Below are 17,674 nucleotides of genomic sequence, written 5' to 3' on the forward strand. Positions count from 1 at the left end.
GGGTGTGAGAATGCGTTAACTTTCAGTGAGGTGACAGTAAACTTTGTGCTCAGTGCATCCACAACTGTTACACTGTATAGCGTACTGTAGTGTAGGGCAGTGCTTCTCAAACTTTTTCATGCCAGGGACCCCCAAATTGATATATATTTCGCCGGGGACCCCCATCTGAAAATATGTTGTGCCAGGGACCCCCCAGAAGCAAAGATTTGTGTTAAAATGTTCGCTTTAAAAGAAATGTATACAAAGATTTGCACAGATCTACAAGCTCATAGCGCGGCACTCGGTGCCGCGCTATGAGCTTGTATATCTGCTATTTTTGAATAGCCAAAGTATAAAAGGTTAAAACTATTGTGATGCTATTTTCACACATTTTGCTGGGGACCCCCTGGAACCCCCTCAAGGACCCCTGGGGGTCCCCGGACCCCACTTTGAGAACCAATGCTGTAGGCTACTGTATGCTCTGTTGTTGATGTACAGTATAGTGTACTGTGGGCTACCGTATGTTCTGCAATACATTGTTGCACTGATGTGAGTGTCAGCTGCCTTTTTTGTTGGATTTCCATCATTATCTCAATGGTAGTGAGGTTAAAATGCAAACAAATGTATTCTGTCAAAGACCAGTTTGGAATTGTTACGTAATGTTCTTGAGCCTGCATGATGAGAGAGAGAAGATGAAACGAAATATTTCAAAACCATGTTTCAAAAACCATTCATTATAAAACTCTCTGCACCTAATTTACTCATTTGAAACACTTCCTAAGGCACATACATACATATGCCATTTTCAAAGCCTGAGCATGTACAGTACAAGGCCTGAATCTCTAGGGAATTTACTATGCGGCAAGAGAAAGTTACACAGTAAAATCTCAAATGATAATTTACCTCTGGGAGGACCATTATGGATCCATTTTTTTATAGTTAAATTAACACTGTAATATTACTGTGTAGAGAACCTCAGGGCCTAGACCAGTTAGTTAGTTATTGCATTTCTCAAGTTCAAATCAAGTGAAATGTTGTGTTGTGTTCCTTAAATCCCTCCTCATCATCAGTATGTTAATATGACTGAGTATACGTTGTCACTCTGTGTGTGGACCTCAATCCAAAGAGATCTACCAAGAACAAAGCAAACCAGCCTCAAGTTACAGAAAGTAGAACAAAAAAGATACATAGCTCATTAATTGTCATACGGTACGTACCTTTGGGTAGTGGTGCACTAATGGAAGGTGCTATTAGTCAAATTGTCCTGTTAAATAAGGATCAGGATTACAGGACAGAGAGGCAGAGAGAACATCAAGAGCCGCCACATTTAATTTGTTTCCATTTAGTACTCTATGGCTCCATCATAGCTATGATTGACTGTTGTCATCAGACCAATTACAAGTCATGAACCATCAAATGTACATTTGAGTTGTGTAGGCCTATTCCCGTTTTAGATGTGAAAACTCACTTCTGCAATGCTACTATGGACTCTTTGGTGCTTTTCTAGCAATTCCACCAGTGGGAAAGCTCACACGCATTTAGAGTAAATAAAAACAGTGATAACCCACACAATACTCAATGTGAACCCACGGTTCAGAGAAGGAGTTAACAGCTGCAACAGCTTGATGTTTCCAGCACAAAGCAATATCACACACGCTTTCATCAAGAAGATCCCATGTTATTGTTTGAGTCGTGTTCACTCCCGTTTTCCTCCTCGCTTTCTCGTTATCCGAGCTCCATCCGTGGTTCTTTCTTTCATGACTAATGGTGCCATGAAGACTACGCTGCTTTTCATATCTGTCAATACATTAATGAGAGACATTGGCCCCATTACACTCTGGCCTGGCTTCTCCCCCGGGGAAGCGGGGCAGTGGGGAGAGAGCAGGCCTACCAATGATTGCTCTGTTCTTTGCCACAGTGTGGAGCTTCCCTTTAATCATCTCCCCTTTTCAGAACTTCTCCAGTTGTAGCCTAGGGCATATCACAAGCACAAACTTACCGCCATTTCATCAATATTCTGTCATTTGGCCTCACCATGGGATCCTTGTGTGATAAATTGTGCTCACCATGATAAACTATATTGCCTAACTGTGCAGTCACCAAGGGGCCGAGCCCCAGGTTTGCAGAATATTATGTAAAAAGGACCTCTGTGAATATGCTACAGTACACTGTGGTGGCAATAGGCAAAGTGTAAATAGTCATGAAGCATAAAAACATAATGGAAAGACATGTTCAGCATGTACACGTACTGTAACCAGCACAAAAGAAAAGAAAAGTTACATTTGAATTAGAAGGCCAAGTAAAATGTCCTTCAACAACACAAGCATAGTAATTAATGTCTAATGAAACATAATTTTAAAGCACGTAAAAGTTACCTCAAATGTCCTTCGAATCTCAGAGGGTGGTCACATAAAATATTTTGATATGATGTTGGTGGTGTTTCTCTGGTGCCTTTTCATAATTTATACTACAGTGTGTATTTGATTTTTTTTATTTGATGAAAACTAACTAAATTAGCCCAAAGAGACTGGGGCCATTAAGAGGTAATTATGCACCCCTCATAACAACACTTGTTTCTGCTATTTTTGGAACAGTGGGATTTTCATGGGCAGTGACTGAGAGAACCACCATCACATTAAACAAAATGTGTGATGAATTATTTCTAGTGACATAAAAACAGACAAATATCCAAATAGCTCCCATTAAAGGATTTTAATTTGTAATAATTCGAGGCTCGAATTATCTTCCTCAGACTTCTGAGAAAATCTGAGGAAGATGCTGTGTGCCTTGAAACATTGCAAATTAAAATCCTTTTAACGGGAGCTATTTGGTGTGCAGATCCTTCTGTTTTTATTGGTTTTGGGATATCAATGACTTTTTTTTAATCATTTGATTTGATTTCTTCCACGCCCGTTGTTAACCATTTTAATCCTTGTGTCCCAATTTTGGGTTATATCGTCATTAGCTATCATTAGCTAACATTCAAGACTTCTTGTGTTAAAGTAAGGCAGTGTATTTCAAAAGAGCTTTCCCATCAACTGTTGGTTATACTAATATTAGAAAAAAATAATGACACCAATTCTAGTGACTGAGATAACCCTGTATCCTGTTATATGTAAGACAGTGTGGGCTATAGGCATACTAGACATATAGATACATTCTTTTATTTAATCATATCTGTTACAGTATGTGCCTTATCTCCTTTTCTAACATTGCAATCGCATATTTTAAAAAGCACGGTATGCATGACACTGTGGGAGGAATAAATATGCATTGCCTTTGTTTATTGTATCGCCTGCATCTGTGTCTTTCCTTCAATCTCTGTCAGGTACAGCATTAAGATGGATCTTGCAGCATTGCTACTGTTCCAAGCCGAAATGTGTGCTGAAATCAAAACAAACTGAAAATAATAGCCACATTTGAATAACAATAGGATTTCACTTCATGTCAAGTATCATCTGTGTCTGAGAAGCCGCGCGAGAGCTGTCTCACAGGGCTGTCACAGACGGTGCCATCACTCGTGGGGGTTATAAGAGTGATATACAGGCTGGGCATGCCGTTGCTTTGTTGAGATGTCCATGGTAAATCATGCTTTAGCATTCTGCTCTGGCAGATTTATGCCAGGGCATAATCAGGTGTGATCAGGGGAAAACAAGGACGGAGTCTGGAGAAAGCTCGGGGGCCTCTGGAATAGTGCTAAAAAGAGTGGGGCTAGCATTTACAAAAGCTGCAACTTACACTGACACCAAGGCATAGCTTAATTTGGTTGTTTTGATGCGTAAAAACCCCCCTCATACACACTTTTGTCTCAAAGCCCCTGTGTCATTTTCAGTCCGGTGACTGAATCGGAACCCGCTTTGGTGCAACATTCCCATCTGTGGGAGGACTGAAAACTTGAACACTTGGTTGATCGCTGTCTTGCCTCATCTATTGCAGAGTCACAGAGGGGAAACATATTTGCTTTTGACCTCTGCTGATGGATATTGATTGGATGAAAAGAGCCCACATCTATATGCACTCTGGTGGCTACCTGCTCGAAGCATCAACCTCTGTCACCTTTGAGGCGACTGCTGCTAGACAAGGACAAAAGGATAAAGCAAGGGATCTACTCGCATAGTGGAGACAGACTATCCTAAACATTAGCACAGAGGTCATTATTTAATTGTTTTCATCGCTGACTGGCAGAAACCTAGTATCTCCGTATTTCAACTTTTTATGTTTTTCATAAATGAATGCCCTATTTTGTCATGTAAAAGTAGCAAAAATAGTCAATCTACCAATCCAATCCAATCCACTTTATTTATAGAGCACATTTAAAACAACAGTGTTGAACCAAAGTGCACTGTTGTTACACTCAGTAACACTCTTGTAACATTCAGTAACACTCAGTACACTTTGTACACTCAGTAACAAAAAAATACTAAAATACCAAGAGCAAAAACAATATACAAATATAGCTGCAAGCAGCGATAATACGGGGCCAGTGAATAGAGAGAGAGAGAGAGACATGGAAACGGAATAGATTGAAGAGAGAGAGAGTGACATGGAAACAATAGATTGATGAGAGAGAGAGATGGAAACATAATGGTTTGATTGGACATCTCAACCTACTGCCATTAACAGGATTCGAACTCTCAACCTTCAGACTAATAGGCTGCAACACTACCTATAGTGCTATAGCTTTGTCCAGGCTGATATTGTCTGTTGAAGATCATAAACTCTTGCCTTCTTTTATGAACCAAGCCACTGTTTCACTAACACTAAGATCACTCGTTCACAAACCATTTACCAATGAAGAAATTGTACATCTCCTCAGAACCAAAACTAGTGAAAGTAGCCGATCTACAAGCTCACAAACCATGAAAAGTTGTGAGATTGTAGATCAGCTATTTTCAGAATGAAGTATGTCATACGTTGAAAAAACGTACTCTCAAATAAGCATTTCAGGTTATCTTTACCATTTGCATATGTATTCATTGATACAGTCATGTTGTTTGCAATTCAACTTAAATTAAGTCTGCATCAAGTGAGGCTTGAACTGGCAACCTTGAGATCGTGAGGCATTCATTTAAGGGAGACACCATTGGCCCAACAGACAAGTAACTGTGAAAAAGGAGATCACACAGATGATACAGTTTCACGCAAATAGCTGAAAAATCCTGGGTTTAAGTGTTTTTCAAACTGTTCAAAATTGCGGACAATCTAAGGACGGCACTTACTGGTCAAAGCGATAGATGTGTTCCTCATGAGTCAAGGCACATGTGTAAGCAAGTTTCACGACTTTCGGCCAAACGAGGCATGACTTATGCCTGTTTAAAGTCTGCCTTTTCAAAAAATTGCTATAGCGCCCCCTTTTGGCCAATTGGAGTAAGATTGGTTTCAGTGATATTTGGAATGACCCTGTACATTTCTGCAAAGTTTCAAAGAAATGTGAGTCTGCATGTATGTTTTAGGCACAGATGAATAATTTTCATAAAACTGTAATAGTTAAAATCTATCTCCTCCTGGGATTTTTGAGCAATCTGCACGAAACGTTTAACACTTGAACTTTGGACCTCTGCATACAAAATTTTCCAACGGATTTTCCATAAGTGAAAAAATGCAGAAGTTAGGAGCCAATGACTGTTTTTCATATAATGCAAAATGATGGGAGATCTAAAGGTCAGAGGTCAAAAGTCAGAGGGTGAAAGTTGTTCAGCATGAGGAGACGCATATGTGTATTCAAGTTTCATGGCTCTAGGTCAAACAGGGCATGAGTTGTACCTGTTCAAAGTTGCCATTTTCAATTGAGTGCTATAGCGCCACCTTTGGACGAAAGATTGTGAGAATTATTTCTTGATCGTTTTTCATGACCATCTACCATATGGCCGAGTTTCGTAAAAAGCGACTGCACGGTTCAGCCAGAACTGCGAAAAGTGGCAGAAGAAGTGACAGAATACTGCCAATAACAAAACAGGTCCAGAGCTGAGCTCTGGCCCCGTAATAATAGCACAATAAGACATGGAAAGGGAATAGATTGAAATTGAGACAAAGCAAATGATTCCAACAGGCGAATATTCTTTTCAGCCCAACCCAGCTGAGGTGGTCATATATAGGACGCAGGGGGGCAATCCTAGGTGAAAAACCTCACCCATTAACATCTCAACCTATTGCCATTGACAGGAATCAAACTCTCGACCTTTGGATTCACAGGCTGAGACACTACCTATAGGGCTATAGCTTTGTCCAGGCTGAGGTCATCTGTTGAAGATAAAAGTGAACCAGTGAAAGCAGCCGATCTACAAGCTCAGAAACATGTTGCTATCTGAAAAGTTTTGAGATTGTAGATCGGTTATTTTCACAATGAAGTTTGTCATACATTAAAAAAACATACTCTCTCCAAGAAGCATTTCATCATTACCTTTAACAGTTGCACATGTATTCAATGATACAGTCATGTTGTTTGCAATTCAACTTAAATTAAGTCTGCATCAAGTGAGGCTTGAACTGGCGACCCTGAGATTGTGAGGCCTTCATTTAAGGGAGACGCCATTGGCCCAACAGATAAGTAACTGTGAAAAAGGAGATCACACAGATGATACAGTTTCACGCAAATAGCTGAAAAATCCTGGGTTTAAGTGTTTTTCAAACTGCTCAAAATTGCGGACAATCTAAGGGCGGAGCTTACTGGTCAAAGCGATAGATGTGTTCCTCATGAGTCAAGGCACATGTGTAAGCAAGTTTTACGACTTTCGGCCAAACGAGGCATGACTTATGCCTGTTTAAAGTATGCCTTTTCAAAAAATTGCTATAGCGCCCCCTTTTGGCCAATTGGAGTGAGATTGGTTTCAGTGATATTTGGAATGACCCTGTACATTTCTGCCAAGTTTCAAAGAAATGTGAGTCTGCATGAATGTTTTAGGCACAGATGAATAATTTTCATAAAACTGTAATAATTAAAATCTATCTCCTCCTGGGATTTTTGAGCAATCTGCACAAAACATTTTACACATGAACTTTGGACCACTGCCTACAAAAATTTCCAACGGATTTTCCATAAGTGAAAAAATGCAGAAGTTAGGAGCCAATGACTGTTTTTCATATAATTCAAAATGGTGGGCGATCTAAAGGTCAGAGGTCAAAAGTCAGACCACGAAAGTTGTCGGGCATGAAGAGACGCATGTGTGTATCGAAGTTTCATGGTTGTAGGTCAAACAGGGCATGAGTTGTACCTGTTCAAAGTTGGCACTTTCAATTGAGTGCTATAGCGCCACCCTTTGACGAATGAGTGTGAGAATTATTTCTTGGTAGTTTTTCATGAGCATCTACCATATGGCCGAGTTTCGTAAAAAGCGTATGCACGGTTAAGCCAGAACTGGCAAAAACAAGTATTTTTCAAACTGCTCAAAATTGCGGAAAATCTAAGGGCGGAGCTTAATGGTCAAATCGATACGTGTGTTCCTCATGAGTCAAGGCACATGTGTAAGCAAGTTTCACGACTTTCGGCCAAACGAGGCATGACTTATGCCTGTTTAAAGTCTGCCTTTTCAAAAAATTGCTATAGCGCCCCCTTTTGGCCAATTGGAGTAAGATTGGTTTCAGTGATATTTGGAATGACCCTCTACATTTCTGCAAAGTTTCAAAGAAATGTGAGTCTGCATGTATGTTTTAGGCACAGATGAATAATTTTCATAAAACTGTAATAGTTAAAATCTATCTCCTCCTGGGATTTTTGAGCAATCTGCACAAAACGTTTCACACTTGAACTTTGGACCACTTTCTACAAAAATTTCCAACGGATTTTCCATAAGTGAAAAAATGCAGAAGTTAGGAGCCAATGACTGTTTTTCATATAATTCAAAATGGTGGGAGATCTAAAGGTCAGAGGTCAAAAGTCAGAGTGTGAAAGTTGTTCAGCATGAGGAGACGCATATGTGTATCCAAGTTTCATGGCTGTAGGTCAAACAGGGCATGAGTTGTACCTGTTCAAAGTTGGCATTTTTCAATTGAGTGCTATAGCGCCACCTTTTGACGAATGAGTGTGAGAATTATTTCTTGATCGTTTTTCATGACCATCTACCATATGGCCGAGTTTCGTAAAAAGCGACTGCACGGTTCAGCCAGAACTGCGAAAAGTGGCAGAAGTGACAGAATAATGCGAATAACAATACGTGTCCAGAGCAGAGCTCTGGCCCCGTAATAAACAGGACAACATATAGACACATTGCCTGAATTTTTGAACGCCAAGGAGTACAAGTGAGTTTTCATGCGTGATTTAAACAAAGGCAGGGTTTGAGACGCTCTAACATGGGGTGAAAGCTCGTTCCATCGTTTGGGCGATAGAGCAGAAAATGATCTATCTCCCCAGGTCTTCAGCTTTGTGGGTGTGACCTTAAGAAGTGACTGGTCAGTAGACCTCAAGACCCTTGTAGAGTTATTGGGAGGTGGAAGCTACGATATGTACAATGGTGCCAACCCATTTAAAGACTTAAAAACAAACATTAAAATCTTAAACTGAATCGTGTAACGAACAGGGAGCCAGTGTAGGGAGGTAAGAATCGGGGAGATGTGATCATACTTCCGTGCCCCTGTTAAGAGGCCGCGTTTTGGACTAACTGTAGTTGTGACAAGCAGGCTTGGCGAACATCTACAACCTCACAACGTGATGCGATGCATTGTTATAGATGCTATTTAAAAATATATATAATAATAGATTTTTACCTATAATGATAGGCCCAACATAGGGACGCAAGGTTTAAAGTGGGTTTTCTAAATATTTAACCAATGAAAAACATGACTTGTGACTAAATAATAACTACATTGGAACTTCCATTGGAGCAACATTATTTTTCCATTTCCTAAAAAGTAATGGTTTTGGACATACAAGGTTTCCGCCTGACAGCAACGTTATGCTTCTGTCTAGCCAATATTATCTCTTTTCTTTTTTTAATATGTAAAAAGTGCTTTAGAGACAGATGGTGGGTCTTGGTTGAGAGAGTCTGCTGTTTATGGGTAGACCTGAGCCCAGGAGGAGGGCTTTATGAGGTGTTAGACACCCAGTGATTAAATAGCCATGTCCAGGGACACGCACCCATAGGGCCTCCCTGCTCTGACATTCGACACTATTGCAGCACAAGCTGAGTGTTCAGTGCCGCACAAACACAACCTATACACAGACTTGGAGGACAGTCTGATCTTGTCTGTCTGTCTGTCTGTCTGTCTGTCTGTCTGTCTGTCTGTCTGCCTGCCTGCCTGCCTGCCTGTCTGTCTATGTCCGTCTGTCTATGTCCGTCTCTCTGCCTACTGACACACAACATTTAAAGTGATGTTGAACCTTCATAGAGCCTTGGGTTGTATAGCTATCCGGCCATGATCTGAGTCCAATTATTGCGATTGCGAAAAAGTTGAAGGATAAAATGAAGTCTGATAATGATGTACCGTATACATGATGTTCACATCATGTATACTTTACATTACTTAAGACCCTTTTTCAATTGCATTTTTTTTACCATTTTGGACAAAATAGCCAATTTTACTTTGAGGTGCCTAGATGTCCCTAGTGCCCACCTATCCTGTATCCGTATGAACATAAAATAATATTTTTTTGCCTGTTTCACCTGCTATAGCATTGCATTGTTGCTCGCGTTACACCGGTATTAGTGGCCTATTAAGTTTTGAATAATGTAGCAGAAATAAAGCCATTTCACTTTGCTCACATTACAGGACTTTTTTTTTTATATCGGCTTTGTTTCACTTTGTTTTATGTACCAAAAGCATACTTTTGAGACCTGTTTCTCAATGAGAGTGAATGGAATTGCTAATGATGGTGTCTTGTTCACAGCTACAGATAACATTGGATACTTTCTGGACTCAGATTATGCCCAGGTAGCATATAACCAAAGGTTCTACCAAAGTTCAACATTGCTTTTACAAGAATTCTGACATGGGGTTCTTAAGAATGTGATGAAGAGGCAGAGTTATTCTTGCTGTGGGCTTTCTCCTTTTGAGAAACCCTTCAGTCTGAAGTCAACGTGGTCACTGGTCAGAGAGAATCTTATGGCATGGAAAGCGTTTGGGGGGGAGCTGAACCAACTCCTTAACTCTGTAATTGAGATGCACAAAGAATACAGCGTTCGTATCAAATGAAAAACTATTTTAATGCAAGACAGGAGCAGCGGTTGCCAGGGAAAATAAGTTGATCGAGGAGTTGTCTGCCCCTTGTGGTTTAGTGGCGAGACCTACTGCTCAGTCTATGATTAGCCAGGACATGCACTAATTTAGCTCAGACTTGCGGCAGAGGGATGTGCTTAATGTCAAGTACTGTAGCGATGACATCTGTTGATATTAGCTTGAAACAAAGGATTCACTGTTAATTTATCAAAACGTTGGTATATTTAAGCAGCCTGTGAAACAGAATGTCTAACAAGGAGAAAGAAACGAGAGTGAGAGAGAGAGAGAGAGAAAAAAAAAGTTTTGTATAATTGAACAGAGAGAGAAACGGAGAGATGGATAGGGGTCAGGGTCAAGTCAGGCTAAAGGGTGGTGTTGCGTGTGAGCTGCGTAAAGGTTTTCAGTGGGAGATGGTCCAGCTTACACATTCATATCACTGTCGGGTGGAAACCTTGTATGACCAAAATGGCTACTTTTCAGGAAGTGGAAAAAATAACAAAAAAACGAAATATGGAGATACAAGGTTTCTGCCCGACAGGGACGATATGAGAGGTTGACAGCTCTTCAATGGGGCATCATCTCTCAGACAGTTAAAAGAACTGGGGTCCCTGACATCCTGCAGCCGGCAGGAGTGTGACAGAAGCTTCAAAGCTTGTGACACGTCAGCTTTTGATCTGAGTATAGGCAAGGGCATCTGAACACCACTGGCCAGAGTACAGTTGACTCACATTTGTATGCTGAGCCGAACGGTGGCATTCAGCCACTTCTCGCTGAAGACACACACAGGCCAATACCAATGCATGTGTCAGGTCATGCATGGATGCATGGGTGCATGTGCGTACACTCACGCAGAGTGCTCACAAACGTACATTCATTATGAGTTCAAAGGCGGATAACAAATGCTGTTAGAAATACACAGAGTGTAGGTAAACACAATACAGAATGAGCTTGGTACATTATTATCTCGTGCTATAGGTTGTTTGTCTTTACAGGCTACCCACTTTTTTTTCCATAATGAGCAAACTATGTGTATTCAATATGTTGGGTTTGACATAATACTCATTCCTATGAGTTGAAAGGTGAGGCCATATGTTGATGTGACAGACTGCTATATGAGAATAGCATGTAGTTGTTCCCTTTAAATGATATTTACTTACTGAAGTAATCCCTTGTATAGCTGTCTAGTCCTGTCGGCTTCTGTTTCCCTGTTGGTATTCCTCTCAACACACCAGCAGACGGTCGAGATGAAAGCGAGTGAGAAAAAGTTTACAACTGACTGATCGATTGATGTTGGGAATACACACAGCAAGATCCTTAAGGTTGATCTAACTCTGAAAGTGCAAAAAATGACACGTAAGGGGTCCAGTCATGGGGTCTTATTGACAAAGCTCCTCTCTATCAAATGTGTACTAAAGCTGGACTCAGCTCAGACCTACTCTATTAGACAGGAATAAATAAAAGCCCATAGCGCACAAGAGAAAAAGACAGTTCTGTGATGACTAACACTTACGTTTGAGACCAGCGAGACAGACCCATCCCAATAATAAAATGGATGGAGAGAGGAAGTGCAGAAAAATAGGTGAAACCACAGTGAAGTAATATATGGCTCAGGACAGAAACCAGGGAGAGGGCAGAAAGAGAGAATATGGTTGAGGAGAAAAGGATAGAAATAGCAGAGAAGACTCCAGTCTCCTGCAGTTTTCATGAATTGATGTTTAATCATGACTAATCACTCCCCATTATTCTGAAGCCAAGCACTTTTTAGGTGACCTCTATCAAAATTCGAAACTCAAGCACTTTTTAGGTGACCTTTACAAAGAAATGTACAAGTGGATACATTTGCTTTGTTTTCTTTTTTATTATATATATTTTTTTAATCCAAGTTGAAGCAAAGGAAACATCTCGGCTGTCCGTTTGAGCCTCTGCAATCTTGATAAATACAACACTGAATCAATCGCACATTTCCCAACTACATTATGCCTGGTTCTGTAAATCTGAAACTAAATCCGCATTTGCAAAGTTGTCCGAAACTGATCCCTTAACCACACACCCTGGGGGTACTGTTAAAAGATTCTGTCACTAGCCAAAAGCGCTGCCTCAAACCTTGAAGAGGAATAGATTATAAATAATATATGATACTTAAAGCAGAATAATGAAGGCCACACTAGGGTTCTTTTTTTGGCACTAGTCTACCACATATGGATGTGGGCAATGTATAGAACGTTGGCCTCCCAAATGCTGTATGCCAAACATCTTAATCTTAGAGTAGCTGTAGGCTTCCGAGACGCTTTGCTTTTACCACAAAAAGCTTAATTCAGTAGTTGTGTTGTTCACACTGTACACATAAGAGGGAATGATTAGGAAGGTGCCTTCCTAAGGCATATCCGCATCAAATAATTAATCACAACAAGGTGTATCATACACCTTGTTGTGATTAATTATTTGATGCGGATTTTCAAACAAATAACTTGACACAGACAAGATCTCAGCCTGCACGTCCCCACCATAAACTCCTCTCATGGGTGTCTTGTCAACGCTGATTACAGAACCATAACTACCGCACACTAATGGCACCTTTAATGTCATCAGGCACCAGAATAGTCACTATCAAACATCAGGATGATAATCATCAGTTAGGATGTCATTGAAAACAAAGGCAGTGTAATTTCCTGGTGTGAGGCATGGGGGGCGGGGTGCTTCTGTCTGATCTCTCATAATCATTTTGATTAGAACATCACCTATATTGTCTGATGGCTGTTTGTAGAAAACGTCCCTCTTTTACATGTGCATGTATGTGCACTACCTTCCACTCCATGCTTCGTCATGTTATGTTATGTGGACATCATATCTGCTTGTCATCTTATCGTGGTAGATTGTTTATTGATTTGTTTATTTTTCTCTGTTTGCATGCGTGAATGCGGTTGTGCCACAGAAACAGTATACTAGTTGCATTTACACCCCGTTTCATAACAAGCTTTCCCATAGCATGATAAACAGTATTCCAAAAGGCAGTGCAGTTCCATGTTAGGTCATGTAAATTTAATGAAGCCATATTGTATTAATTATGAATGTGATTTGCATGAGACATATTTACACATTTTCATTTAAAAAGTAATATTCATTTATGCATTTGTAATGAGTGTGTTTTGCTGTCTCCTGTTGTCCCCCCATCCCCGGCCAACTCGCAACACCCATTCCTCAAAGACATAGTGCCACCTAGTGTGCATTGTAGCACATTACATGCCAGATTGCTTGTTGCAGTAGTATTATTAATTCATGGGCAGTGAAGACCGAGATGGACTTCAGTGACCTTCGCTATTTTGTGAAGAGCTTCCGTTAGAGAGTCTCTCTCTCTCTCTCTCTCTCTCTCTCTCTCTCTCTCTCTCTCTCTCTCTCTCTCTCTCTCTCTCTCTCTCTCTCTCTCTCTCTCTCTCTCTCTCTCTCTCTCTCTCTCTCTCTCTCTCTCTCTCTCTCTCTCTCTCTCTCTCTCTCTCTCTCTCTCTCTCTCTCTCGAACATGCTAGGGACCCGTTTTATGGTGACTTGGACAAAGACTTTATATTTTTAGAGCTCATTGTAATATGACAGGAAAGGTAATGTAATTTCCATTTTTATCTTGACTCAATTTGATTATTCACGCAATGAGAAGGAATTCATCATTAAACATGTTAATTCATAGCATTTTCTAGATCAGTGGTTCTCAAACATTTTCATGTCAAGGACCCCAAAATGATTGAATACCACCTATCTGAAAACGTTTTTGCTAGGGACCCCCATAATAGACGTTTTGTCAAGATTTGTCAAAAATGTTTTGAATATAGCCAATCTACAAGCACACAACGCGTCAACCATTATACTCGAAAAAATAAGATAGGTAATTTCGCTGGGGACCCCCTGGAAGGCTCAAGGACCCCACTTTGAGAACCACGGTTTCCAGGTCAATCCTTCAGATGTGTGAGGTTTACTTAAATATTACTAGCCAATCTGTTGCAGTGAGTGGCGTTTGACCCTCTGGGCAGTATCAGGCCTGTTGGGAGTGTTTTGACATCTCCTGTGACAGGATTAACACATCAAAAGCAGTGTTGGGGCCTACAGCAAGCATAACACTGTCATCACACCACCTTTCATGTTCTGCTCAGGTTCAGTACAATTTTGCGTAAGCCAACAGCATGTCAGAGGGAAGCCGATAATGGAGATGACCTGCCACTATCAGACTTTCCCTCAAGACTTCAGGGGAATGTCAAATCCTGGGTTTTCGATAAAAAAAAAAAGGCCAGCCTCCATCGTGAAGCAAGCTACTGTATGTCACTCGGCCAAACTGTTATGGATTATTCATCATTCAGTAGGCTACTCTAAATCTGAATAATACTGCAAGTTGACATAGTCATAGTTGACATTATTCATTTCAAAATAAGAAAATGAAACCCAAAATGTAAATATGAGATTTCAGACCGGTCAGCGTCATAATATTTCCCTCTGTACGATATTCTTTAATACAAATAAAAACAGTGCACAGTGTATGATTCCCTTCTCCTTTGTCTCTATCGAGGACAGTTTAGTGGTAGAATATATTGTGACATATTCAGATATTGCTAGGGGCCTATATACTGTAGGTACAGTAAGGGTTCAGAAAGGAGATAGAAGTCCAGGATAGGTTGCTGTACAAATTATATTATTAGTAGTGCTAGTAGTAGTTGTAGTTGTAGTATTATTATTTTCTGATTTGCTGAAATGGCTATATTCATGTTACATTAATCCTAATCGCGTACCCTCTTAACATCACAGAATCCAACGGGTCACAGATTTCAGTGTATCACAGTAGATCTTTCAAATTCAATAACATGATTACAGCCATTTTACTAAGTAACTCATTTTTCATGTATTATCTTGGCATACATTGCTCTGTATGCTGCCTGTGCCAACTAAATAAAAGTCTCTGAAGGATGAGTGCTGGTACCTCTGATCATATATTATCTTGGCTATGTAGTTATACAACCCAAGGTTCTACAATGTTCAACAATACATTAAGGAGTGAAAGAGTATTTCTGAGTTTTCTGGCACAGGGATTAAGTTGAATATCCCCCACAGACGTCTTCTTTGTATCTTACACACACCAGCTGAGCATGTGACGTTGTCATACAACTTTAAAAAGTTGCTGCATTTCCTCTAAATAAGCGCATAGTGTTTCTATGCTCAAAAGTGCTATTCCTTTATTAAGGACCAACAACAAAATGAGTTCAAGCGTTTTGTTCAAGCAATTTTTGCACATAATTTTGAACTCACGTACTGCCAGTGCCAGTGCTGGATGTGATCATCTGTTCATCACAAACTACTTGAACCCTAGTAGCGTCCCTTTTCTGGGAATGTCCTAATAGGCAAACTGTGAAAATAGTCGATCTACTGTACAAGCTCAGAACGCATTGCAATGCTATGTGTTGTTGAGAGATTGTAGATTGGCTATTTTCGCTGAAGAGATTTGGTAATGAGGGGGGAAAAGGAGGGGGCCAAGGATAGTCCCCTGGGAGTCCCCAGTCAACGAAGTATATAGTATATTAAATGGTTAAAGAAAGTCTCTAGCTAACATTACCCTTCTCCCCGCAGGTGATTGACATAAAGGAGAAACTGAAGTTCTCTAAGAAGTTTTGGTCCAGTCTTCCTGAGGAGATCTGTGTGGAGAACAACGTGACGACTGGAGAGACTGGTGATGAGCAGTGTTGGAATGGACACACCAAGGGCAGGTAATGAGCATAGCAGTAGAGTAGAATCTAGCAGGATATTTACAGCAGAAATTCAAAGGCTGCTATCACCTGCCTTGAATGAAGAATGACATTATTTACGTTCACTGACTGAGTTGTTCAATATGCTATTGCATTATTTGGTTATAATTTTCTAACTGAGTCATTGCAGTACTACACTTTGTGAATTACAAAATCAATCTTACACATTTTCAGTCCAGGAAATGTGAAGTATAACTTATGGAAGCTAATTTCAACCACTGAATACATTTATAAAGGCGTTTTGTTTTTTATCTCAGAATAAAGCAGGAATTGTGAGAGTGAACTCTCAATGCTCAGATATCCTATAATACATTAGAGATAAGTCCCGTCTTCCGTCATCATTCACTCCCGTCTCATTGTTTCGCACTAAACACAACACCACAAGCCACTAACAACACAAGCCACAATGTGCACGATTCATTTACGGGTGGCGTAGACTTCTTTTCATTGCTCACCACACATTTGCCTCCTCGGAGCATAATTAATTGCAACCAGCACAAACTGACAACATTACGGGTACACCATTTTGTTCCCTTTAGCGTGAGCACCGACCACCGCCGAGCGAAACCGACGCACCGCGAGCCAACACGACGCAGACGCCATTGAAATCAATCTCCCCAGTCCCACAACAACACACGCGACCACTTCGCTTCAACCCGCGCCGTTGCTTTCACTTTGGTCATGTCTCTATCACACCACACTCACGGTAATACGTCCGTCATTCACGTACCATGTACATCCCAAAGACAACATTATCAACAACGCTAGAGTCTTCACGGAGAATCAACGTTGCCAGGTTGCGCGAGAAATAAACAATCCGGTCTGTGAATTTCTCCATTTGCCTCCATTCCTCCTCGCTCAAAGTCGCTTACAATTAATGGACATGGCAACATTGTCTCTCTCTCTCTCTCTCAATACAAACTGATTGTCAAGTTCTTTCACAGTTCAGCTCCAAACCCAAGACAAGGACACAACTCAGTCTTAAACTCAAACTTCTTTATTTTTCCCAACTCTTAAATTTCATTTTGGTTGGTTTTCTTTTCGTTGATTGGTCAATCATAGTCAGTCAGGTTGTAAACCTTAAAAGACAGAGAAAACAAGGTTTAACAACAATGCCGTTTTACAACAAATTAGGGTATTTTTTTAAACAACTTAGGGTTTTCAAATAATAAATGTTTTAAAACAAATGTCTTAACAATAAATGCTCTAAAACAATTAAATGTCTTAACAATTAAAGCCCTTAGACCAAACAAAAAGTGTTAACCAATTAATGTCTTAAACAAGTTATTAAAGTAAATCATTTTAATTAAACATTTTAAATGAATTAAACATTTAAAATGAATAAACCTTAAAAAGGTAGGGTAAGTGATATTTTTTGGTTAACACAAAAAGTATTTTGTTAAAAGTTTAAAATACTTTACTGAATACTGATAGTAATCATTGCTATAATTGCTATAGTGTGTTTTTTCAGTTAACAGATGTCTCCCTGTCTCTCCAGCTCTTTAGTAAACAGAAAATACATTTTTCGGTAGGTGTCAAAATCTCAGCCAATCAGGAGAAAGTACCCATTTTTAGGCTTAATTTGTATAGTGTTCCAGTTCCAATTTTGCCTGCTCATTTCTTAGCTTCATCACTTCCAATTTGACTTGTTTAATCTATATCCCGATTGAGTTCTCTGTCCTGGTTGGATAAAATGAAACTGAAACGAAAATGCATTTTCTGTTTTATAAAGAGCTGGAGAGACAAGGAGACTCCTAATACTGAACGAAC

The 17,674-nt window shown here is 40.0% G+C and overlaps 1 protein-coding gene across 1 annotated transcript in view; it reads left to right on the forward strand.

The window, feature by feature from the left end:
- Positions 1-17,674, forward strand: part of LOC311064753 (glypican-6-like) — a 140,364-nt gene that overhangs the window by 114,531 nt on the left and 8,159 nt on the right. Inside the window, exon 7 of the mRNA XM_084084685.1 lies at positions 15,729-15,865. Coding sequence (XP_083940811.1) covers positions 15,729-15,865 — 137 coding nt within the window. The remainder of the gene's footprint in view (positions 1-15,728; positions 15,866-17,674) is intronic.

Source organism: Gymnoscopelus microlampas, assembly GCF_963454915.1.
Source record: "Gymnoscopelus microlampas genome assembly, chromosome: 17".
Taxonomy (NCBI): domain Eukaryota; kingdom Metazoa; phylum Chordata; class Actinopteri; order Myctophiformes; family Myctophidae; genus Gymnoscopelus; species Gymnoscopelus microlampas.